General features: G+C 33.8%; 1 protein-coding gene across 3 annotated transcripts; it reads left to right on the top strand.

Annotated features, from left to right (window-relative positions):
• Nucleotides 1-625: 625 nt before the first annotated feature.
• On the top strand, nt 626-23,941 carry LOC116345713. Of its 3 annotated transcripts, none has more exons than XM_031775344.1 (13): nt 626-1,221; nt 2,695-2,984; nt 5,806-5,956; nt 6,164-6,288; nt 8,116-8,283; nt 8,725-8,876; nt 9,102-9,430; nt 10,706-11,033; nt 12,927-13,138; nt 14,759-14,885; nt 19,839-20,001; nt 23,527-23,629; nt 23,707-23,941. In XM_031775344.1, exons 1-13 carry the CDS (start codon nt 634-636, stop codon nt 23,845-23,847), a joined length of 2,877 nt encoding a protein of 958 aa, XP_031631204.1. In that variant the 5' UTR covers nt 626-633; the 3' UTR covers nt 23,848-23,941. The 3 variants fall into 3 exon arrangements, 2 of the variants coding, with proteins under 2 accessions (XP_031631204.1, XP_031631205.1); XM_031775345.1 differs by having other exon boundaries at nt 23,527-23,639; nt 23,707-23,834; XR_004201529.1 differs by lacking the exon at nt 23,707-23,941 and having other exon boundaries at nt 19,839-20,217; nt 23,527-23,631.
• The last annotated feature ends 3,430 nt before the right edge of the window (nt 23,942-27,371 follow it).

The following is a 27,371-nucleotide window of genomic DNA, read 5'->3' on the forward strand; positions in this document are numbered from 1 at the left end:
TATCAATCTATCAAAATGATAAATGTCAAAATGACGCTTAACATTCTCATATGTATGTAGTTGGTTGTTTACAATGTATGAATAATATTCAACGTGTGGGCATGAGTAATTTTCGGTGAACGTGAATTTGTGTTTTCTTATCCTTCAGCTGTTATTGTTTAGCGAAAAGAGGGAGTGAAGCCTTTTGTTTGTTCAGCTTTAGTTTACTTGGTTCTTTTCTTGTTGTTGCTGTTGTTACTTGTTGTATATTGTAGAAGCAACTTCTCAATGTCAACTTTCCCACCACAACAATTACCTTTTGCTCATCGATATTTCAAAGAAATTATTCACTGAACTGACAAATAGAATATGGAAAGAGCCTTCAATTACTTGAATTGGTTTATTGAAATTAATCGCACTGAAGGGCGGAGAAAGAGGCTCATAGAGAGAGAGAGAAAGTCCTTGAAAAGTGTAATTGCCGGATGGAAGATAGTATTTGATGTAAAACGTGCAATTTTCGTTTCGACACAATTCCAAGCTCAGGCACATACAGATTTGGCTTTGGGACTCAGTCGTAAAGTTTCCATTCATCATAGCGGTATTGAAAAAATAATAATAATTCTTCTTTATATTTTTGCACCACGAAAAGCAAATATGAATTTATGGCAAATACTTTTGGTTATTTTTTTGCTGAGTTTTTGGAGCATGGTCACTGCCAGCAAAGTCCTTGAATCAACAAACTCAGGCGACAACAATACGACAAAAGAAATTCTTTATCCAAAGAGCAGTGTTGATTTAATAGTGAACTTTTTCAAAACTTACAAACACATTAAACGGCTTACACTTTTTCTATGCGATGATAGTTCAACGCATTTATCTATTTCAATACCATCCGATTATTATAATCCAATACTGACCGGTGCAAAAGTTCAACAAGAACAACAACAAAAAAACAACGAACATCCAAAATTGAAACAAAAGTATGCCAATGGTGGTTTAAATTATCAACAAATTGTAAAATACTTGATGGATGCTGGAAACTTTTTAATAAAAGGTGATGGAAATATCGATGCGACTATGTTCAACATCACCTCCAGCAATGAGTGTAACATCGACGTTGAATACGAAAAGTTAAATTCATTTGACGCATATCGTTTGTCGGGAATGCTTGAACGCGGTGACTCGAAGCAAGGTGTTGTGCTTGATTCACGCTGCCACCATAGCCAATTCATTCTTCAACAGGTAAATAATGAACCATCAAAAACTATTTAACAAACACTTCGTACACTTGAAAAATGCACATTGCATTTAACATCACATTTACACCTCTCACATTTCACATTATTAGTAAGTTTGTGCTGAGTTCGTAAAATATTTTGAAGATATTTTAAAATTCGACATTTCGTTCGACTTATCAGTCGTATTCATTGATCTTTGAATATTTACGGTTTCTCGGTCATTTTTTTATGGTTTTCCATTGAATTCATAGGAAATATTAAAAATCGTTTCAACAGCAATATTTATAATACTTTTCTTTCCATACCAATTCGAAAACTAATAGAATTTCATTGCCATCGAAGTAGAAAAGAAGAATAAAAATGAAAAAAAGCGTTCGTACAACTTTGATTACGGAGTTAAGCAGTAATTTCAACAGATTAAAAGGACAACTCATTCGCACGAAGTCGTGCATGAACTTAAGTCAGAGCGTAATTTGTAATGAATTTAATTAAAGTTTATCGATTTGCTATTTTCTTCGTTAAATTTTATGAGTTTTTCACTTAAATTGGTCACGATATTTCGCTGCATATATTTATCTTAATTTGTGTTTCCAAACAAATTTCAGTTTACATTCGATAAAAAAAACCAACACTCACGAAACAATTATCGTGTTTTCTCTGCAATGATTGATTTTAAATAAAGTCTCAATCACCAAAGAATATGATACGGTTTACCTATTTCCATGCACCGTTTCTGCTCTGTTTTGCCATGTCAATTATAAATTGCAGTCAAAAGTGACAAGAATCGTGCGGGTGTATCCATTAAAAATATTAAATTTTCAATCAATTTTCGTTTGATATGCGATTCGTCACGTATGCTCTGGATCGCTGTATCTCTCTCTCTCTCTCTCTCTCTCTCTCTCTCTCCTCTCTCTCTCTCCTCTCTCTCTCTCTCTCTCTCTCTCCCTCTCTCTCTCTGTATACCTTTGCTCCAGTTTTGAATTTGATTCAATATTATTTTATTTTGTAATCGCTATTTTGTGTTGTCATTTTCGTTGTTGCTACTTGTTTGCAATGTACTTCTGATATTGAGCGTTGTACAAATGTGTGACACGAATTTTGCTGCACTTACATGACATGGAATCTCTTTGGTTACTCAATGACCGCAAACAGTAATGTTCGACACTGTGAGCGACAACCGATCGAGAGAAAAAGAAAGAGTCTACATTTTCGCTCGAGTATTCCACTTGCATGCACATTTTCTCTCACACACATGCACAAGCATATTGTACTTTATTACTGCGCTGTGTTTCGATCGTTTTTTGAAGGTTGTGTATTTCTTATTTTTCTTTTGAAATGGCTTTCGCAACACATGAATTAATCGTTATACCACGATGGATGATGCAATCGTCACGAACACGATATTACTTACTCAAACGAAAACAACCCAACCAACATACGAACGAACGGACAAAAAAAAACAACACACTGTGAAAAGGCATCCGAATGTGGTTTGTTTAATACATCGTATCACTGGATGATATTGGAGCAACCTTTAGCGCCAATGTCTCTATTGCCGCCGTCGCCACCATCATCATCATCCTTTTCGTCGTCGTCGACGCCGTTACAGCCTTCGTCATCAGCGAAATTGTTCTCCTTCGGAGTTGAGTTTTTCGAACGTTTAAATATTAATATGAACTCTGAAATAACATTGGTTAAGCCACAACAGTCAAACAGTGAAACAAATTCAACGGCAGAATGGAACATTTATGATTTATACGACGTGTGGTGAGATGAAGATTTATTTGTTTAAATATTTTGTTTTATGACTGTTCTGTCTCGTTCTGAAAACCGTTTTCCATTTCCATTTCCATTTGGCGCTACAGAAGCTACAGTACTGCATAAAAATTATCAGGCAAATTCATTTCTCGTTCCGTTTTTTTTTCCTATGTGCCATCCATATCTAATGCCTCGTTTCTATTTGTTCCATTGAAATCCCGCTCATATTCATTTTCCAGCAAATTTGTTGTTGCCACTCTCATCCAATTCGATAATAGTTTTGCAAAACAACAAACGACAAATCCCTTAAATGTAACATGAAACTATTTTTGTACGTTGACACTTCCAACGCCGATTCCAATACTTTATGAAATTGTGCAATAAAATGCATCAAATTGATCTAGGAATGTCCACGTTTTTTTTCTTGTTCGTTTGTCGCATTTAATGGATGGAAAGTTAATCACCGACACAAAAATTAGTTTATCGCCGGCAAACATTTCAGTGGTAAAATTTTAGTGATAAAATTTGTTATTTTTATGGACGTCAAAAATGGTTTTATGAATTTTTATGGCAACATTTTTAGCACAAGCACACAAAAATAGCTGAGCTCGAATTTTGGTTTTTCAACCCAAAAACCAAGATTAATTCTGCAAAATGGAATTTTTCAATTGCATCCACAATGGCATTAAATCTACACACACTCCAAACATTTCAAGTTTCCGCAACTTTCAGGCAATCATTCGCTACCATCCCCAAACACGTAGGAAAATAAAAAAAACTATGTTTTGGAGTATGTTTTTTTTTTGTTGATAAATGTTTATGCAAGTGCTTCAAACACACATAACAGACGAGTGGAAAAATTGTACAATCCATATAAAACGTCCAATGGAATTTAAGTCTTGTGGTAAACGTTTAACTGATGCAGATTTAAAAGAATACATTATACATCAGCCATAAAACTTTATAAAATATTTGCATTTTTCTTCGGTGTGAATACATGCTTTACTCTTCATTCATCCGTTGCGTTTCGTTTCCAAATGTCAAACTTCTTCGACAGCCAACGATTTTCAGATGGGGTGCAAAAACTTAGATATATATTGAGAACGAGAACCGAAAAAACAAGGAGTGAAAAAAACCTTTAACCTTCAATAAATTTGTGAAAATGCCTATTTGGGAGTAAAAATGACACTTTATGTGTGCACGCGGAGCCATTGCGGAAAGATCTCTGATTTTAAATTATCCTCCAGTTTTCAATTCGGTTTGATGCTCCATATTTCTTCATTCAGTTTTGTTTGTTTGAATTTAACATCTTGTGGTTGTGTGGCTTGGAATTATCCGAAACTTTTACGCGTTGATACCTTAAACGGCAGAAGCTATTCGAATGCGCTCAGCCACTTTTTTTTCTTATCCAACTCTAGCTTATGGACAACAACAACATAAACACATAAAAATGGAATATGGACCATGAAACATTGGCATTACTCAAAATTTGCCACTGTTTTTACGAATTGATTTTACCTTTTTCTCTATATAAATTATTGCAAAACGTGCATAAAAATACTTACAATATGTTTTATGATATCGTCATTGTTTCTCAAGGTAGATTTGTTGTTGTCGTTTCAGTGTTATTACTACAGCTATTTTTGGTTCTGGGCGCACATATTGCGCATTGGATTTTCCATCGTATTGAATATTTTTGATGTTGAGATTTTGCATAAATGTTTTTTTTTTTTTTGAATAAAAGTTTCAATTTCCATACCCAAACCATAAATCAACCCACATACGAACGCCATTTCGGTCGATGATTTCGGCACGAATTTTATTTTATGCCCACAAATGATGAAAAATTATTGGAATTTGAGTAATTTATTTTTACAGGTTACAGAAATATTGAACAAAAGAGGACAGAATTTGTTATTCAGTCGCATTTTGAATGAGTTTTATATTGAGCGCATTCATCGATATCAATCGATGCGTGCTAGTTTCCACCGGCTGGTGAGAAAGGGAAAGAAACATAGTTACAGAGATAGATAGATAGGTGAACTGATTCGGGTAATAACATTTCACAAAAGAATTTCGGCGAAAGAATTTCATCAATCTTAAATGTTACGGGAACATGGGACCAAATCGAAGTGGCATGTATTTTTTGAAGTAATTTCGTTTTTCAAATAAAAATTGTAAATTGATGAATTTTCACAACAAATCAAAAAAGTGCAAACAAAGTTGAAGCTAAAATGTGACGTTTTTTTTACAAAAATGCTTGATTCATGCGACAAATTAAATACTTTTATCAGTTTAACAATGTAGATAACACAAATTATTGCAAAACGGAATAAATCAGACAATCAGAAACGATTCCGTAACAATGGTCTATTTCGACGGGAGGGAAAAAACCCAATATGGCAAACAAAAAACTTCGAAAAACTGTTTTTCTCTCTCTACATCTATTAGTCTTTCATTTACAAAAAGAACACTTGATGAATGAGCGCATTGTAATTGCAAAGTAGTTTCATCATTAGTTTAACAGAGAAAAACTAATACAACGAGATTTAACGCTTCCGATTCCGCTTGCAGCGATTTTTCATGGCACAAAAAAAAACTAACTGCTTGTTTAGTTGTTTGTAATGAGTATGAAAAGCGAAAAATCACAACTTTTGCTATCGAAAATTTCTGGAAAATGTGTGAATGATTGTTGGCATATGTGTTTCCACTTTATATACGATAGTTTGAAGTATTGTCTGTTTTATTTTTCAATATTAATTGTTCTTTTCTCTCTATCTGTGATCGGATTTCACGCTCGCACACAACTTGTGAGCACATGCATCAATAGGAATCCAGGAAATATTTACGGCGGAAAACTGAATGTCAGCCACATGGGCACATATTCAGCTGATGAACAGTTTTTAAATATTTCTTTTAAAGAGACGACCATCATACGGCGCTTGAATGTGCATGGCATTAAAATACGCGCCATGGCTGTGGTTAGTATTAAAAAATGAATGCAAAAAAAAACATATAAGCACGTACTTCCCATCAGACTACATTTAGACACAAAGAATTAAAAAAACGTTTGCCAATACGAACCTCAGTTTGCCATTAACGATAATTTTGTGTTTTGCAGCAATTTTGTTATAGTTATGTAGCTATACATTCTTTTTTCTTCTGTTTTTAACTAATTGATTTTACAGGTAACGAATCCTTTCAATGAAACATTTGAAGAATACTTGGATCACACACACAATCCGCATCTAGATTCGATGAATCGATTTAACTATCGCTTACTCACGTATGTCCGAGACATGTTCAATTTTAGGTAAGGAATAATAATTCTTTTCAAACTCCAAACGCAACGTAACGAAGTTCTCTCTTTTTGATCGATGCCATTAAAGTCGTGCCAGAATAGAAAAAATCTCATTTAGCCAGGTTTCATGATTTTTTAGGCTCTTTCAATAAATAATAATGAGTTTATGGTTTTTTCAGTTAAAAACTCATACTTGTTTTGGGGAGGCCCAACTAAAATCCAACAAATATCGATATCATTTCAAATTCCTTCGGGTTTTTGTTGCACCATTCATGTAAGCATGATTATCGATTCGGGAGACTAAACTCCATTTTAAGTATGGTATAATACCATTGGTATTTAAGTAGTTTTTGGTTTATTATCTAATCCTAGATCTAATCTCCTCTTAATTTTTTTCCCAAGGACCCACTAAGATTTTGACTAGGGATTTGAAAAAAAAATGATTTTAAAAACCTATTTTGCTCAGTGTTTCTATGAGCTTCCCGGTGATATTTGACCTATCTGGGTTAAAGTTTAATGAAAAAGATTTCCAGAACTCATATTTAGGCGTGACACAAAATTTGGATTCTCACAGTTAACCGGGAGTGTCAGTTGTCGAACTTCCGTTCTACATCATGGAAACAAAATAACAAACGACTAGAAATATTAAAGTGAGATAAAGTTCGAGTAAGTTATTTATCGTGTAGCAACACCTTTTGCGGTGATATTGCTCTTCATTTTGATGTGATGTTCGACTCTTTTGTTAACACCACCACCAAATGATCCAGTCTCTTAACTTTTTATTTCTAGTTTCAATCTATCTTCCTTTTTATTGGTAATCTCTTGTGTAATGCACTATGTCATTTGGACAATGTACGGTTGCATTAAGGTTGCAATTGCCCCAGTTTTCCAAAGTATTGAACTGGATTTATAGTTTACCAGAGCAAAGCGACAGCAAAACTACTTTTTAAGTAATAGAGAAAAAAACCGACAATCGAAAATCGAAGTGTTTCAAACCCCACTGAAAGTTAATCAAAATTGTCTCACATTTACTGACTCACCTGCAGAAAACAGAAAAAACAGAACAGGCCAGAGAACAAATTTTTGCGAACAACTGAAAATCGCTGCAAAATCCAATTATTATAATTTTATGGAAATGTAAACAATAGCGTCAAATACAAAGCAGAAATTTGAAGTTGGCAATAGATATAGTATAATTGAAAAATGACGAAATAAAAGCGGAAATTGGAACGGTTTAAAAGTTTTTGCCAGAATTCCATTGTTTGATTTTCATATTCTTGTTTTATGCTTTTTGTATCGAGATTCGTTCCAATCAACTTTCAACATATTCGTTGAGTTTTCGCGCCCGTGATCTCTTCTCTCTCCATCTCTCTTGCTCTCAACCTTTCGTTAAAACCGTACTTTTTCGCATTGAATGATTGCGAAATGTGTGCGCGTTTGTCGGAGCAAGTGAGCGCAAGCATTTATTCACCGACGAACGTGATTTGTTGTAAATTTCTGGTGTACCATTCCTGTATATATATATATATAGACCACCTTCAGCACATCTTATTTCGCCTTTTGTCCATCCTGGTCTCAATGCTACCAGCCGTTTTTGCATGCTTTGCACTCTTTTTGTTCGCCATTCATTCTTGCTGTCGCTGCTGCCTTCTACTATGCTTCAAATCCATTTGATTCCACGTAATATTACTGAAGATTGTTTTTTTTTGTATATTCTCTGATTTGGTCTGTACTTTTGGTTAATCTCCACAATCATTCTTGGTTTTCGGACAATTTTTTTCTCTCATGTTTTTTTTTTTGTTTCAACGAATCTTTTTCATTCTTTCATTCACTGCATAGAATCAAGGTATATAGAACCAATTCATGGGGCTATTTAAAAAATGGAACATTTGATGGCATGATCGGTGCATTGGTTCGAGGTTCTGTTGATGTCGGAGCATCGCCAATATTTTTCCGATCTGAACGTGCTAAGGTTATCGATTACACGGCACGTACGTGGATATCACGGTAGGTAAAGAAGAAGAAAAAAAAAATAAACGACCAAAATCGGTATAATTTTTTTGCTGCTGCCATTACTCCCCGTTGCGTTTATATTTGTATTCTGGCTTTTCTATCATTCCACCACGATTTGTGGTATGCCTTTCAATTTATTCCAACATAAAATGCTATTTGTCGCTGTACAAAAATGTTAAATGGCAAAAATTATTTGTGCATCATTTCGAAATTCGTTAGCCATAGAAAAATGAAAATTTAATTAAAAATGCAAAGATTCTTTTAATGACCCAATCAAGATTTGTTTACACAATTCCTCAACAATTCATCAGCTCATGTTTACTCTGTCATTTTTACACTATGGACCGGGATGTAATGAAGGGTGTTCCTATTTTTAAGTTTGTTTCGTTTTTCTCAATTTACTTGCAATTATAATGCTTCTATATGTATATTTAGGCCATGCTTCGTGTTCCGACATCCAACAGGTTTGGTTCGTAATGTTTTCTTGCAGCCATTCACCGTTAATGTATGGTACTGCATCATAATCGTTGGTATTGTTGTAATTGGCGCAACGTCGTTCATCTCGAAACGAGAAAAGAGAATCTCAGGTAAAATTCGATTTGTCAATTTATACGTCACATGCATAAACAGTATTTCCCAGGTATTCCTTTTTTCCTTTCATCAGCTTCATTGCCTTATGGTTGTTCTCATCTTTTTTATGTATCGCATTACGTACTTGATATATCAAATATTATTGTGTGTGTGTCAATAATACAAAATTACAGTATAAAAAAAGTATTCAGTGGCAATCATTCATTGACAAATCGTTTCAGGAGCAACGATGAAAGTAGAATCGAAAATGACGACGACGATGAATCGATCAAGGAAATTGAAACGAAACGATGGTGCAATGCAAAGTCAACAACAGATACGCAGACGACATCAAACAAGTGACAGCATGTTAAATACAGTCCAGTTAAAACAGCATGAAGCATCAATGACCGAACCGGAAACACAGCTACGTTGCGATCAACAAATACCGACACATATAATTTCAGGAGAAAATGTTGATGAAGAAAAAAATGAAAATGTCGTTATTGGGATTTGCGCAAAAGTTTTTCGTAAATGCTTTTTTTCAACACGATGCTCGCCGGTGTCGGTGGTAAGTCGTTTATGCTGAAAATGAAGAAGAAAACATTGTCAAGTAATAACAACAAAAACAAAAGATACACAGTAACAAAAAGACATGAAGAAAGAAAAGTAGAGAGCGACACACACACAGAGAGAGAGAGAATGGCGAAAGCAAAACGGAAAATGAATGCAGAGAAGCAACGAACAACAAGATGAAACAAAAAAAAGTACAGTATAAATACTCGCTAAAATTCGAGATTGTTAGTCGGTGAATATTGTGCCAAAGTAGAAACATTGAAAACATTGCCTTAGAGCATACATTGAGCTTGAGCTGTGTGGTGGTTCGACTTTATGAACAGCAATTCGCAGACAGTTTTCAACACTCAGCGTTCGCTTCATATTCTTGCACATTCGTGCACGCTCTGAAACTGCGAACCAGCGACACATATTACAAAAGCAAATAAATCAAAACTTTCTGATCGAAATGAAAATATTTTCTTTAGTCTTTTCGAGTGAGGAGATAGAGATAGAATGAGTTGTTGCTGTTGTAACTTTTTGTCGCAATTTTCTTCATTTCGCTCGATGTGAAACAGTGTGCACGTGCCTCGACTACCGTTTCACAATCATTATTTGAGAGATGCACGACAATTCTTTCACACATTTTCTCTTCAACTTTTTTTTTTGTATCGGTGTCGGGGCAAAAAAATTGAATGTTTCGAATCTTTTCATTGAGGATAAACTGTGTATAACTGAAATTTTCAATGCCAATTTCTTTAAAGTTTTCACTGTCGCAATTTCTGAAGCTAGAGAGAGAGAGAAACAAATCTCGAATTCCAAGCAAAAAAAAAAAACGCAAAATAAAATGAAGACGATTTGAATTCATTGCAACAGAATGTTACATAAATTCAACACCATCAAGCGAATTAAATGAGCTGCTTCTTTCGAAATAGAGACCCTTAATTATGACGATTATTCAAGCTGCATTAAGCTTTACTATCAAACCATCTAGTTTATTTGGTGTGTGCTGTTGCTTCATATGTATTTTGTGTTCGCTTTGTATTTGTTACTGTTGCTATTGCGCTGGAAAATTTCATTAGATTTGAAGCAGGAAGAAGATCGTTTTGCATCTCCCTCTGTGCCAGAACATGATAAAATGAAAGTATCAAAGAAAATGTAGCGCATCTAGACACAAAAAAAATACGAATGACAAAGAGGAAGAAAAACTAAAAAAAACGCATATTTTTATTATCTCTCATTCTGAATGCCTCTTTATATGCTCTCATTGCAATCGTCATGATTATTCCAGAACCAGAAGAGCGTGCATCTAGCAGAGTTGACAAAGGTGCAGCAGACGATGAATGGAAAGCGTTCGCATAAAAAAATCAATCACGAAAATTTCCGTTTAAACGTTTATGAATACTATTTGGGAGCAAAGAACGATGAAAATGGATTTACAAGTGGTGATGCAGTTGCAGATGCTGCTGTTGATCGAGGTCACAACATTACAGTACGATATAAACACGGCAATGTCAATAGCAAACCAACAAAAACATTCGATAACATCGATGTCGAATATGACGAAAGCGCACTTTCACGTTGCACATTGCTGTTCATTGGTGCGCTGTGTCAACAAGGTAAATGTTGCATTTTTCAAACTTCTTTCGAGTAATCTTTTTATTCATATACATCCCTGAATAAAAACACAATTTTTCGCTCGTCGTACGGTGATACGGTGTGCAAATTACACAAATCTTGTCTACTATTCAATTCAGACAGAAGTCAAACATTTTCAAAAACACAAAATAGTGCACTCTATGCAATACCATTCTAATCGGTGTGAAAAGTTTTCGAATTTTTTTTTTTCGTTTGTTATTTGAAGTCGTAAGTGAATGAAAGAGAAATTGTTATGGAAAGATATTCGATGTGTAAAGGAGGACAATATCACCGTTACAGAATCATTTTCACACAATTACATTTTGATCGAATGTGCGGTTCACATCGATGCCATGTATCGTGCTCATGTCACATTCAGTGTGTTTATGTGTAGGTTCTTCACCGTTTGGCATTCATCTTATTACTCTAACTCGACATTTTTTCTTCTTCTTCTTTTCATTCATTCCACGGGAATGGAGCCACATTCACTACAATACATTCTATTCGATGGTTTACATTTCTGCTTTTTTTTCCGTCGCACGTGAATTTAAATTTATCAAACGAATGTGAAATAAATATAAATATTGAATAGTTGATATTGGAAATCTTCGAATCCATTCAATATGTATATAATATTTTTCCATTATTGAAAAATGAGCTACGAAGAAATACACACAAAAAAGTCATAATAAAATATAAATGGAAACGACAACAAGATTTGTATCCATCTTGTATATTTGCTATTTTTTGTTTATTGTTATTATTGTACGGTTTGTATGTCATTGAGGGAGATGCGGAATGGTGTCTGTTACATTTTCTTTTTTGACAAATGTCCATTTTCAATAACAAAATAATAAGAAGAAAAAATAGGGAACGAATAAAAAAAGAAGAAAACACAGTTCGTACACACAGTTCTATTTGTAGCATCGACACCTTTGCATCAACGCTGACAAATTATTTTCCATTAACGTCTTAATCAAATATTAATAAAAATGAACGGGCGCGAAATCGAAACAAACGATGAAGATAGGAGCGAGCGAGAGTGAGAGACCGACGAAAAAAAAAACAATATGAAGAAAATCGAATTGGATGTAGCCACCCGAAAAAAGAAGTGAAATGAATAAAAGAATGAAAATGGTAGTCATGATTGCACGTGAATGTCGGTCTCGGTCGTTTGACAATATATTCGATCCATATAGTAGATCGCAAGTGATTGGATTTTAACCAAACAGAAATTGCCAATTTTACAAATAAAATGGATATAATTTTCGTTTTTCTCTGTTTCTGCTTCAGTTGTATTCATTGCTCGTTCACTTTTATTCATCGGAGAAATGAAAATGTGAATGCACGTGTTGAAATACATTACTTATGTGGTGGTCGTTGGCCCTCTCTCCCTCTCTCGCTCGATTGCAAAAATAGAGAACAATGAATCGTTGAAAATTCAAATTCAATATCGAGCTAAAGAAATTCCAAAATCTCCGATAGGAATTCGTTGACTGGACATTGAATCTAAATTAAAATGAATATGGTTGATTTGATTTGGCATTCATAAATTAGACATTTGCATAAGATTGAGTAATTACATTCATCATGTATTTCCCTTGTTACCCACAACATATAACATCCAAAGAAAAACCGCAACCACGTCCGACCGCAAACATTTGCTCTCAATAAATATACATAAATATATAGATTTAAATATTGATAATATTCAATATTTTATGAATAGATATTTTGTGCTTTGTTGAAATGATGTCTTTGCACGCTTTCATTTTCTCTTCTTCGATTTCCATTTATTACAAATTTTTTTTTCTCTTTTTCACCGTTTTGTTTTTCTTCTGTCTTCATGATTATAACATCTTGAACGTTGTCAGGCTCTGCAGAGATGCCACAATTCACATCGCGACGATGCATCATTATGCTGATTCTGTTGTTCGGTTTCTGTACGTTTCAATTTTATTCGGCTAGCATTGTTGGGTCGTTGCTAATGGAAAAGCCAAAAACCATTAAAACATTACGGAATCTGATTGACAGCCCATTGAAGTTGGGAATTGAAGATATAGTTTACAACAAGGACTTTTTCAAAGTAAGTACTGTACATCGAAGCATTCTCTCTTAAATACATATAAATAATTTACGCGCAAACCTACACGAATACACCTGCTTTTGATCAAACAAATCCAGCATAATTTGTGTCTGTATTCGACCGAGAACGAGACAGCTAAAGGAAGCGGAAAAGATGACGAGTGAAATGAAGAGGGGTAGAGAGCGAGAGAGAGAAGTGAAAGACATTCCAGATAATCAAGTCTTTGTACATGTTTCCGTAATTTGCATCTAGTGTCTTGTTTATGCTGCGCAGGGGAAAAAACGCCACGACAATTTTAAATGAGTTTGCCAAGCTTAAATGAATCAAAATGTGCATATATAAAATCTCTTCAGACTTTTGAATAATCGAACACAAAAACAGTGTGCCCCCTCTCATTTACCAACTGCGTCACCACTCAAAATTGAAGGGAAGAAAGAGACACAAGAAACGTAGCAAAAATCATTTGTACAACTTGTTGACATAATTGTGATTCAGATTCTATTGTCTCTTTTAATTCGGATAACTTTTTATAGCTTACGGCTGATGGAAATGCAAACAGAAACTAACCGATTTGTTTTTGCGAAAAACAAACACACACACACACACACACAAAGAGAGAGAGAGAGAGAAAATCCACCAAAAAGGAGAGGGGGCAAAAAAAATGAATCCAAAAATGGATAAATAGAAGAAGAGAGAAAAAATGCCGAAGATAAATTCAGATATTTGGATTTTCGTCAGTTTATGAACACGTTTACCATTCATTCAATAGCAAAAAATAATGACAATGTGCTTCGCTTTGGCAACAACATTTGTCGCCTTTTATAAATAATTCTCGAGGCAATATGCGCACATACATGCATATGCCAACCGAATATCACGTTATCACTTTAGATACAGTTCAAATAAATGCTATTTCATTCATTTTCGAGGTTAGGGTAGGTTAAAACTTTCCAAAAAGCACAATCTGTGGTGGTATTCTATCCAAATAATTCCGATCGGAATTATCGTTTTGTATATGAAAGAATGGATTCAATTATTTGCTGTAGTCTCGAACAATCGAATACATTGTTCCACAATAAATCCGATAAATGATAATTCCGATCGGAATTATGTGCTAGAATACCGTCACTGTACAAAGATAGTTTGAATCGCAAAAAATGGAAATGGGCAGCCAAATGAAATATGGAGAGAGAACGATGGAATGCCAAACGCTGAAACCGCATATTATTATAATTGACTGTTGTCCACTCGATTCGCCTGCAGATATAAAATTGACAATTGACCACCTGTTATGTGCACGAAACAATTTACTGTGATATAATCAATTCATTTTTTCCTTGCACTATAACTAGAACTATTATATCGGAATATTTTGAATGTGGTCATTTGAAGAAAATCAAGCTTTCAATTCATATAAAAAATTTGGAAAAATCATTTCATCACATTTTCTGTACATCAGATTCAACAAATTTGACCTTTTTTCCTTAGTACGAAAGGAAAACGTCCACAATAACATAACAACACGTTGACGAAAACTGTTACAGATGCACAAACCAGTTATAATTTAATGGATTTCCTTGAGATTTTGTGACAGTTTTTCCTCTTTTTCTCTGTTATCAGCGTACAACGGATGCAGTAGCATTGGAATTATACGAAAAAAAAGTGAAAGTTGTCAACCCAAAAACTGGCGACATTTCCTACAATTTTATGCCACCAAGGGATGGTTTATTTTATGTGAGACAGGGAGGTAAGTTATCTAGCTACTTATTTATAAATGTGGATTAATTCCAATAGATTAGTGACAACTGAAACGTTGGCAGTTAAATCCATAGTCTTAACTCGTTAAGACATGTTATGCTTCCGAAACAAGACCCTGTATACTTTTTCGGTATTTTTTGTCACTTTCTCGTTCATTCTCGGCTTTATGTAAAACATGGAAATGAGAATAAATAATTTATTATTCCATCGAACCGAAGTCACTCGGTGAAAATCATTTGAAATTTTAGAGTTATTAATCGCATTCACAAAAGGGCATACACCGACTTTTCATTACAAATGAACTAAATATGCATGCTAACTACAAATCTATGTGAAATGTGAATATTGTGGCTATTTCCGGTGACCTCATAATTGTTCCAGTTGAAGATGAAATTGAATGATGCCGTGCTGTGTACTGAATCGTTGTTGCCCGCTGTTCTGTCCTTTCGTGTGTTTTCCTTTGATTTTCCGTTCGGTTTGAGTGACATTTATATAGGTCAGATTTCAAATTACCTCATCAGCATAATTTATACATTTTGAAATTCGAAAGGTTATCTGTTTTTTATAGTTCGTCTTTCAAACCAATGCTCGCTTCATGTTGCCATTGTATTGCCATTGTATCGAAATTGCGAAAAGAGAAATGGTTGGAACATGAGAGATCGAAACATATGTTCTGATGTAGCACACACTTTATGTTAACAATTTGTTGTAATGATTGTTGTTTTGCATTGTTTTCTTTAGATTTTTCCATTTCTTATTTCATACAAATCGTCGCATTCAGTTTGGTTTACATTTTGACTGCAAGAAATGTTGCTGTTGTGCTTTTCGATTTAAAAGAAAAAGAAACACATTGTACATCTTGCAAATGGGAACATACATAAAATTGAAGAAAATAAAACGAATAAAAATCCAATTCTGCGGCATTTTTTTATGTGGATTCATAGACGCTTAAAGATATCTAGAATATTTTTATTTATATTATTCGGATGATTTTGTCTCTTTTCGCCCTGTACCCGCATTTCAAATCATCGTAGAGTGGTTTTCATTGTTGTTATTTATCCATTTTATGCGCGGAATATTCCAACTATTCAATACATTTTATTTAGTTTTCCAGCAATTTCAAATAACCATGACATGACATGGATGTCGGATCGTTTTTTTTTTTAAATTTTATTGATTGCCAGCCCAGATTTTTACTTCAACAATTCGTTTTTGTGGGATTCAGTTTTTTTCGGGACTCTGTGCATTTACAGATGCGACAACGATCGAATGTGATAGCGTTGCCTAGATTTGAATGTGGCGATGTAAAATACAAATGGAAAAGGGTAAAATTGGACAACATACGTATGATAAATGATGATGTGCATAGTACATATACTCGTGATATAACGAGCCAGTATTAGATTAAAGCTTCCATTTGCTAATAAAGCCAGCACCGTAACCACTTATATTGCGCTAGTAACATTGCTGGGTCATAATGATTTCTTTTTTTGAAAATCAAAAATCTTTTCTTTTTTTTTTTCAAAACCACATAACATATTTACAACCTATATTAAAAATGTAACAATGTGACTTTTGACTGAGAAGTATATGATCATTTTTAACCCATCAACGAAAGATCTCTCACATAAAATCCAAATTTTAGAAATTTCTCTTCATTTTTATCATTTTCTTTCTTTTTGCGGTCCTGAATGTTACGTCCCTGTGCAAAGTCAATAAAAGCATTTGCTCCAGTTATAGAACTTGATCAAAACGACTGAACATAACATGTTTTCGCTCTATTCTCGACTCTTAATTAATCGCAAACGAAAAACATACCAAAAATCGATATAAATCGAATTATAATTATTCATGCAGTGACTATCAAACATGGTATACTCATGTTTTTTTTGTATCTCGGACGATGATTTAAAAACTTACACTATGTATGATGTGATTCAAAATTTCGTGGAATATTTCGCCTAATAAATTTCTACAAATGAGTGAACCAGCAAAATCAGAGTATAAAAAAATTAACATTGTTTCAAAATGTCACTGCTGATTACCATACATCAATAATTCTTCGATGGTGCATAAAATGATGAATGATATGACATTTTGGAATTATATTGGTATAGATTTAGGTAGGCTACAGACGGGATCGAGTAATTGAGACTCGTTTGACAAATATAAATCCCAAAGATTACATAAAATGAATTCAATAAATGGGATACCTTACTAGTTAGTTGGTTGTTCCACGTTTTTACTTCATTTAACCGCAAATAGAACAAAACAAAGTGCGAGGCAAAAAGAAATGCACACAGTTTTAGTCCATACCGCAAGTGATTAAAAATTCAATTCCTTTTCTTCGTCAAAATCTGAACGTATAAAAACATTAACGGAAACCGTCAATTTGACAGACGCAAAGGCAAATTTAAATGTGAGCATAGTGGATTGACGCAAAGAAGCACACGATCTTATGATTACGGCAGTGGATATGCTGAAACCTTTTCGTTCACATTTTAATTATTCTCTTGGATCCGTTTATATTGTTCGGTCGATGTGATATATGATGGGGGGAGTGGCGCTGAGTCGCGAGCAATTTAAAAATAATAATAGAAGGAGAATGAAATATTAAACAAATGAGAAATGATGATATTTTGAGCTTTGCAAAATATGCTAAAGACATTTGAACAAACAAAAGACCATGTTGTGCATTAATTTAATATGTTTAACACTGCCATTAAAGAAATGACAGCAGTCGACAAGTATTCAAATAATACACGATGCGCACAAATAAATAGCGCGCACCATGCCACTTCGAATTGCATATGTTTCACGTTTGAATTTTGAAGCTGGGTTAATTCATCCATAATTGTTTGCACATGATTAACACACAGGGGAGGGTGGTCTTAGATTTGGATGGTTTACGTTTACGTACACCAATTTAACACTAGCAAATATATCGAAACCGTAGAAAATTGAAATGAGGACGAAATACTGCGAAAAGGAGAGAAAAGCTGAGAAGAAAAAGAATTGCATCAGATATTTTCCATGAAAAGTGTGCAACTGAAAATGAATTGAACTGGAAAATTCATGTTAATGGTGCGATGTTCAAATGCATCTTGGTCGAAAAATAAGTTTGGCAGTTCTAATAATTACAGAACAAATTAGAACCGTTTTGGCGAATGCACTGGGAATGATTCCTCATAAATGAGAATAAATTGAAAGCATAGTAACTCAGCATGTGTATGTGTTCATATATAGATGTTGTGTCTGTATGTTTTGTGTTATGTTATGCAATGGGGGGTTCGGTTTGTTTGGAAATTTTAAATGAAGTGCAGTAGTTCAGTTATTGTTGCATGTTATTGTTTTTGTATCAGCTGAGAAAGCTGAGATGGTGTTAAATAATCTATTTTTTTATGTGGATATGTTCATGTGTAGATGTAGTACTGCCGCATCCAAATTTATAAGTCATTGGTGAGAGGTAACGTAATTGACTGTAATGAATCTATGTATTGCTGTAGAATGAATTGAGTAGCGGCAAAGTTTTAAGCCCTTATGTGTAACGAGCGTGAAAAGTACAAGATATATGTGGAAAGAGAGAGAGGGAGACAGAGCAAGAGAATTCCAAACTATAGAATTCAATTTCATAATTTTTATTTTATTTTATTTTATTTTCTGTGCTTAAATTTATCTTTCTTGTCTGTCCAAACATAGTTTGATCTCACTTTTGCATTGTTGTGATCTCCATTCAATTCGTTTCATATAGATAGTATAATTCTAGTTATCTGCTGTTTTTCCATTCTCGCAGGGTTGTGCATTGTACGAAAGCGCGCAAATTTGCATCTAATGCATGTAGACGATCGAAATTGTGAACCATTGAATGTTGTATGAAAAAGCGTTTTCTGTAATAATTCACCTTTTATACATAGCCACGGGCTTACATGTGCTGTGCATGCATTTAGCAAACGAAGAGCAGAAATTCATATTTTATTAGACACACGGCCCAGCGGCATACTATGAAATTCGCCATCGACAACGACGGTGTCGTCAACTATAGAAAGGAAAGTCGGTCTTGCATTTTAAAAGGCAACCATCCAATGCACAATATGAGTTTGTATTCATAGCGTTTTTCTATTTCCATCACCATGAATATTTTTCGTAATTAAATTTTACAAAGTTTATTTCGAAGTGCCTACACTATACATATATTTACATTCGATTGACTCACTTCCAACAAGTTCTTCCTCGATTTTTTTTTCTCTACTCTTCTTCTTTCACTCTTGTGTGCACATATCCATTTTTTCACTGAAATATAACGAATTTTACTGTTATTCTTTGAATACCCTTTCGGCAGAGATTCTAAATAACATGATTTGAAGTGTGATTTTTTCTTCTTCTTTAAATTATGAAGCAAAATAATGGCATGCGTTTATTTGTTCGAGTCTGTAATGTGCATATTATGAATCGTTTAAACAGCATTTCATTCGTACAAAATAGTGAATGGCTTATTCGCATTTTGCTGCATTTTATGCAATTCATTGTAGCCTCCATGTTTAAAGAAAGTTTAATTCGTTTGAGTGCGCGTATACATATACATTTAGGTTGATAGTGAAATGTTTTACTGATGACTCGTTCGCTTTCACGGCAAAAATTTGTTCAAATTACATGTTATCAATTTACTTACTCTATGCCGAATTCAGTAGTCTATGCCGTTACACGTTTTTCATAGGTATATTCTCACTTGCCTTTACAGCATTTCCATTCAGTATGCGTACTTTTTTTATAATTTAACTTTTTTTTACACCCAATGCAATACTCTGCTTTGGCTCTACCATGCTCATCGGTCTTGGTGCTTGCATGTTCTTCAACAACATACGACATCCACATTTGGTATCGCGTATTCATCGTTTCTCACCACCACCACCATTACCGTCATACATCCGGTGTGATTCGATAGGATTTGCCTTCCATGCTGATACAGCAACATTTTACAAAATCATTATAGACGAATTTTCGGAACGCTCGATATGTGAATTGTCTGAAATTCAACTATTCCCGGAACAGCATATGATGGCCATTGTTCAGAAAGGATCGCCGCTGAGAAAAATGATAACATATGGGTAAATGGATATAAAATAAGTATTATTATCGAGTGCTTAAAAACTATTATTTTATCGAGAAAAACCAAGAAAAAAAAAACCCACACAGAGATATAGATGAGTCAAGTTATATAGTCCATTTTATTGTGTGCACTTTGTTCAAAGCACTTGATGCTTGGAAAATGTATTTGAAAGTTCAAACCAGCGCGCGCTCTCATCATATGATATCACACATGAGTAAGTTTTTATTATTTTACAGAGATGTTATTCGTTTGTAAAACTTCGTCGCATGCATTTTGGGTTACAATTTTTCCTTCATTCTACTCTCTCTACTCTCTGATGGTTGCCATTGTGTTCCATTTTCAATTCAATTTCAAGTGGTCATACAACTGTCAAATTCCCAAAATGGATTTTAACTTAAGAGCGGGGCAAATTTCATATCCGGTTTCAAGTCGAAGATTTTGTTCAATTCACTTATACCATTTATAAAGTGGACCGATAATCGAATGAAAGGCATTGGTAGGGACAGAGAAGGACATAAAACAAAAGTAAGTTTGATTGCTTTGCGTTCACCTCTATGGGTAGAAACACTTACTCGATGCTTTGCTCTTATCAACATACACATCACGTTACGCATAATGATCAATTCGCTGGCGCCTGTGTTCACGCGTTGCTATTATTTCAATTTGACATCGTCAGCAATTCTACTTCAAATGTATTAACTAAAAAATGTTTATTTTCCGCGCGATTTTCAATGAATGGAATGTTACAAATTCATTATAAATGCACTAAAATCTGAATTAGTTGCAACGTAACTACAGTTTCATCTCGAAAATGTGAAAACTAAAGCAAAGTCTCACTTCAAAAGTTGTGAAAGAAAACCCATGGAAACAATCACTTGATTTGGATGTTCAACAAAAATGGAAAGAAACAGATCAGGTGTTGATAATTCAATTACATTCTGTATTACGTAATCAAGATTTCATTTTCCGGTTTGTTGCCGCACAAAATTAGTTATAATTCAACGTGTATGTGTGATGTGATGTGATATGATTCTTGGAGTAGATTACTTTTTTCAAAAAAGCATCTGTTGGAATTGCACACACAAAGAGATATTGGAGATGTGCAGACTGCCTGGGAGAATAAAGTTAGTAATCTATGGAATGTATCAAAACGAAAATGTATTGGTTTAAAAAAAAAAAAAAAAAGAGAAGATACTATAACGACTGCATGTTATTTTAGCTGAAATAAAATGAAACAGATAGGAATCTGTGTTGTAAACCTCGGAAATGTGAATTTATACATAAGTACCGAGGACAATTTGTAATTTTGCTATTAATTTCCGGGATGAAGATGTAGTAATAAGCCGACAAGCCATTACTAATGACACAACATTTTCCAGTCACAATACACATACAAATAAAAAGGAACTTACATCCGTAAGTCTAACTTTTCCGCACTGTTTCCAAATTTCCTTCTTCACCGAACGAATATTCATTTTCCGAAAAATATTGAATATGAATTAGTTCTAATTTCTGAGAGCAGTAAAGTTTTGTTGGCCAATGAATAGACTATTGACGTATAAATAATTCAAAATATGTGGTGTGTGCGGAAAGGTAAAATCCCCAAAAATTGGCATTTTTGTATGGACACTATGGATTCAGATAGTTTGAAGAAATTGGGGGTATCTTCGATACAAAATGTTCATTTTTGAGCCAACAACCGAAAATGTGAGATTATGAATTTTGGTCAGAAAATAAGATTAATGATTAACAAGTGGTCATGGTTAATTTACTTTTCTCTGAAAATTTATCCTGCTAACAAAAAGGTCCACATGTTTACCACATACCCGCAATAATCAAATTGTTGTTTTCACAAAATTGGAAATGATCAAAAGCGGCTTAACGGGAAATGTTCTCATAAAATTGAAATGTACAAAATATTGTTTATTTTGTAAGCCGTTTAGCTTTTAACACGACTTATCCAACTAATTGGTACTTTCCTATTTTGTGACAACACAAATTTGGCTCTTCAAACTTTAAGAAAAAAAGACCAATTTGGTCCATAATCAATTGGTACCCTATAGGGGGTAACCGCGCTTTTGAATATTGCAGATAAAGAAGAGATTTTAACTTTTTTAGCGCATTTGAATAGATATAAGTACAAAATGTCAATTTTTAACAAATATGTGAGATATTCTGATCTAATAATTGTTCTGGAAGTGGGCTTTGGTGGATCCTCAGGATGGACCAGACTATGGTTTGACAATGCCCTGGCTCACGAAAAGCCCACTTCCAGAAACTAGGATATGGTTGAATACTTACAGATATTGTCAGATATGGTCGGATATTTTAATTTTTATGAGATTTTAAGAATAAAGTTAAATTTTGGTGGATAAAAAAGATACAACATGGAGCAGAATTTTCAGACTTTAGGTTTAAGCTATGGATATAGCGGCTGCTATTTCATAGCCGCTATTCATTGGCGCTTTTTAACTCGTTTTAATGCGTTTATGCATGTTGTGCGTTATTTTCTACAACTATCTCGTACTCACATTCAAATGTACAAAAGAATAGTAGGCTATGATATTCCTACTCGGTGTTACACACAGCACAGGAATTAAATAGCGCCTATGAAATTGAGCCTAATGTTTGAGAATTTTTCATCTCCAACGTAGGAAAGGTCATCTCCGACCATTTTGAGAATTTTTTCAAATTCAGGCTTCATTACAATACTTTTCCCTTCATACTTCGTGCGGGCAGAAAAGTAAAAATAAGCGAGTGCATAGTGTTTGTGCGTGTATTTAGTCGTTTGGTGAAATGTAACGTGTATAATTGGCTGTTGAAATTCATGTGGGTTTTGAATAACATAAGTGCGTTTGCTATCAACATTATCTTTCTCTTTCATAGCATCTCTACTTAGATTTCTATATGAAGTGTTAATAAAACATTTTATTAAATAAATGTCAACAAAATATCCTACTTGAACTGAATAAAGGATTATGTCAAGACATGTACGTGTAGCAGGCATTATATTACGATATGACACTCAATACATGGCACATCGATCGTGCGAATACGGGTTCTACCCCCGTATAGAGAGAGAGAGAGAGAGAGAGAGAGAGAGAGACGCAAAGAGTGTAAAATACACATACGCACAAATAGACAAAGTTAGCGTGCTTATGTTGCGATTTCGTTGATAGCATGATATTCGCTTGGATGGCCTTTATGCGTTGAATGAATATGCAAATATTATTATTGTAGACAACGTTCATACTCATTATATGATGAGCAAAATACAGAGAGAGAGAAAAAAAAATAAGTATAAAACAACTTATGGCCATGTTACATGAACTACGAATAATTAATTGAAAGCGATACGTTATGATTGTCACCTTCATAATCGCTTTCGATAATTTCAAGCACCTGTACTCAATTCATGTCGATTTAATGAAGAAAACTTAGACTATCTTTATCTGTACAATATATCGAGAAGTGCTCCATAATATAGCATAATATGTTCTGTCTACACTTTTCATAAATTCAGATTGAGACGTACGTTCGAGCATGGACTATTGTACCACGAGCGAAAACGATGGCATTCGCCGAAGCCACAATGCGTTCGACAAATACAACCGGAAGACCTAGAGGTATACACCTGTGTGTAATTTTCAATGTCGTTGTTAAATGAAAGATGGTGGTGCTACGGTTTCATTTCTTTTTGCAGGTTTCCATCGGTACACTTGAATCGGCACATTATATATTGATGCTGGGCATTTTGTTGAGTGTTTTTCTACTTCTGATTGAAAATGCAATAATCTATTACAATAAGTACAAACAACTACATACGATTACATATTTAAAGTAAAGCTTTGTTACTTACCACACTTACACTTACCGCATCGTTGAAACAGTCGATGGAAATTGAGAACCAAAACGATAAAACTTCGTCAAAACAACGAACAACAAACAAATAAAGAAAAGTATTTGCATTAAAGGTTGAATCAATTCGTTTTTATTTAATCTTTAATATTCATGCATTGATCTCATAAAATAATACTATTTTATTATCATTTATAATAAAGTAACTGAATGAGAGTGAGAGAAGGTTTTATGCACAAAAGCAGCAAAGATAACCAGGATGTGATATCGATTTTGTTTACGAGATTAAGTCGATAAATCATCCATTGTGTATTTTATATATGTATATAATGTATGGATATCTTACTCAAACTCTTGGCGGTTGTATGTGGTTTTGTCATAGCGATTTCACGATTGGTAATGTTTGCTGCTTTTGAATTTTGTTATTGTTTTGCTTTATTTAGTTGGATTTCCCTTATTAACACGTGACATATCCAATAGCCGTTTTCGGATGTTACAAATACACTAGATTACTATAATATCCATTTCATGAAATGCATTAAATAATCGAAGAATTTAAACAATATACTGTCACTCAAGACCAAGTTATTGTCGATATAATGGCTGCAACAACATATTTTAAATCGATTTCGATTTGTACTTTGTATAATACCACTAAAGAGGTCTTTGATTCGATTCCAATTTATTTTCACAATTTTTTGTAGATTAGAAGTTTGTGTAATGTGTATTAAGTATTTAAAAGATGATTCCATATCTAAAAGTATAACAAAATACTAATAATAATCCGAAAATTGCTGTTCGGCCAAAAATGTCGGTGTATTGTTTTCGTGCCCAAAGCAATATCAAAATCTTGAGTGGCAATATACTTAACATGGATCCAATTTCACACAGTAACTTCTTAATTTAGTTAATAATAATAGTATATTGGATTTGTTTATGTTATTTTCTTGTCATGGTTTTTTGGTTTTGGTTGTCGATTTTTAATTTATCTATATATAGTCTCTATAAGTATGATGAAGGGATTTAATGAAAGTGATGTTGTTAATTTTCTTTTGGATGCCATTTAGTGCTACTTGAAATTGGTGACATACACTTAATAAATATGTATATAGATTCGTATCAATATTTGTTCGCTTAAATTTATATATCGATAGCGTTTATGTGGGTGTGTTTTTGCTTCTTTTTTTTAATTTCGTTTAGATTCGATGATACTTTGATCGCTCTCCCTATCACTCTCTCCTTCTATATAGCATCATTAAATGCATGTTATGTTTTCATTAAAGCGCTCAATAAACCATTTTTCCAAATTGGACAACACACACCTAAGACTTTTGGTTTTGCCCCTAAAATCTCGTTATTATTGCTAAATACATTGTTTTAAAAGTCATGGCGACCCTTTTTTTCATCGTTTTTCGTTTGCATCTTTACCATGACTTGCCAACTTTGTGCAGAGTTGTTGTTTTTCTTCTTCTTTTTCTTCTCTGTTAGATTTGTTGTTGCTTGTGTGCATAGATTCAGTTCAATTATAGAATAAAAAACTGAAGAATCAATGATTATCTATAAACGTGGGTTTACATCCCCAGCTACATTTGGAAACAGTGAAGAAAACACGGTGACATCATATTTAAAGAGAATGACTTTTACACGTTTTCGTACTAACTTTTGGCTTAGTTTGTCATTCACCTTTCGCTTTGCACTATCCATTATATATTAACAATTCACATTGAAAAGACAAAAGATCGGTTGATTCTAGTTCGTGTCTTCAATATACAGATTAAACGCATTTTTCATAAATTGTCTATTATTTCTTATGTTTTTTTCTTTCAATCGTCTCTGTTTAGCTTGTTATTATAAAGTTATACCTATTCATTGTACTTTTTTGTGCACAATTTCATTGTTATTATGTTGAATTGAGCAAATTTTCTTTCATTCAATATTCTTCTTCGCATATTCTCATTTAAAAAATAAATTTTCGAAAATATTCAAATGCAAAATTTTTATTACCTATTTATTATAGCTCAAATAGTTCGTCTTACGATAAAATGAACCAAGAGAATGTTCTAATATAGTAATACATATTGCTTATTTCCATCTGTTTCAAAAATTGTACTTTGAAAATAAAAATGGGTTGAAAAATACAATCAGGAAAAGATTGATCATGAACACACGACTTTTGAATGAAAAGATATGTTTTGGAATATTTGCGTCTGTTACACGTACAGTTTTCGTACATGAATAGGGATAATATTTATACATTTGTCAATATGATACGTATTGTTGATCTTTTTTCTCTCCCTCTTCTGTTATGAGGGTTGTTGTTTAATAATAATTTACACACTGATCAAATAAATCAGCGGAAAATGTTGTGCCGGAAGTGTTTGTGGGAAGTGTTTATTACTGCATAAATCTTTTCACATTCACAAGCGACTTTCATCATCGCCATTTGCGTGTTTGCAAGCATTTGAATAAAATTACCGCGTTCGGTGGCCGCAAAAGGAAGAGGGAAAATTGATTTATTTTCAATATACTCTTGTGAAAACTCAAATACCACTGTTTAATGCCATCACAAAATGATGATCAATATTTGAACGATTACGACAAGAGGTCTGTGTCTAAATACAATGTGCCTTCCGTCGCTAGACTTCCGTGTTATCCTTATTCTCACGATTCAGTTCACGTTGACGGTTCTATCAAAAACAATACGAAACCACGCGGTGAAATCAGGCAACTGAACCAAAATGTGGTGAGAGCGTGTAGTACTTTTAACATTTTCTTTCAACGCCGCTAAGCTTTGCAAAATGAAATTTTCTTATGTGCAGTCAACACATCCGCTTCACATAATGTCATCTTGGCATTCTTTTTTATACATTCTACGAAATAATTACGATGTCTCGAATTCAAAAGAAAAAAGTTTTATTTAGGCTTGGTTGAAGGGAATCGCGTGTGTGAAGCACGCATATTTCTTGGCATTAAACTTTTTCTAGACAGTCACATGAAGATTTCTTGGCAATTTTAAAAGCTGAACAAACATTCTTTGCATCACATAAAATCTCATTCTCTGTCTCTGTCTCTCTTACTGACACATACAATGAGGATGAAGGGAAAAGTTTTTGTTGTTTTTTTTTTGCCTCTGTTGCCACCGTTGTCATCTCTTTGGGTTGAATTAGTTCATATTTGCATTAAGTAAACGTTGATTATATCCACGATGCTATGTATTTGTGTGTGAACATTCTCCATAGCCGTTCTTTTATTTATAAATGCGATTTTTCCACAGTGTATTTTGCATTAAACTTGATTATCAATTAGCATAAATAATCGTGAAAATCAAAATGTGTAATGTATTAACGTTCTTGATATGAATTCGAGTAATGAACGAGACACCATCGAAAGAGAAAGTAAGAAGAAAATTTTAAATGAGTTTCCTGCTCCATTTTATGTTAAGCAGTGTATGATGTCTATAATGATGAATGGCTGTAGATCAAATGGCATGCTAGTGTACATACAATGTAC

Source organism: Contarinia nasturtii, unplaced genomic scaffold (genome assembly GCF_009176525.2).
Source record: "Contarinia nasturtii isolate CC-2019 unplaced genomic scaffold, AAFC_CNas_1.1 Cnas_scaffold_1371, whole genome shotgun sequence".
In the NCBI taxonomy this organism is placed as follows: Eukaryota; Metazoa; Arthropoda; class Insecta; order Diptera; family Cecidomyiidae; genus Contarinia; species Contarinia nasturtii.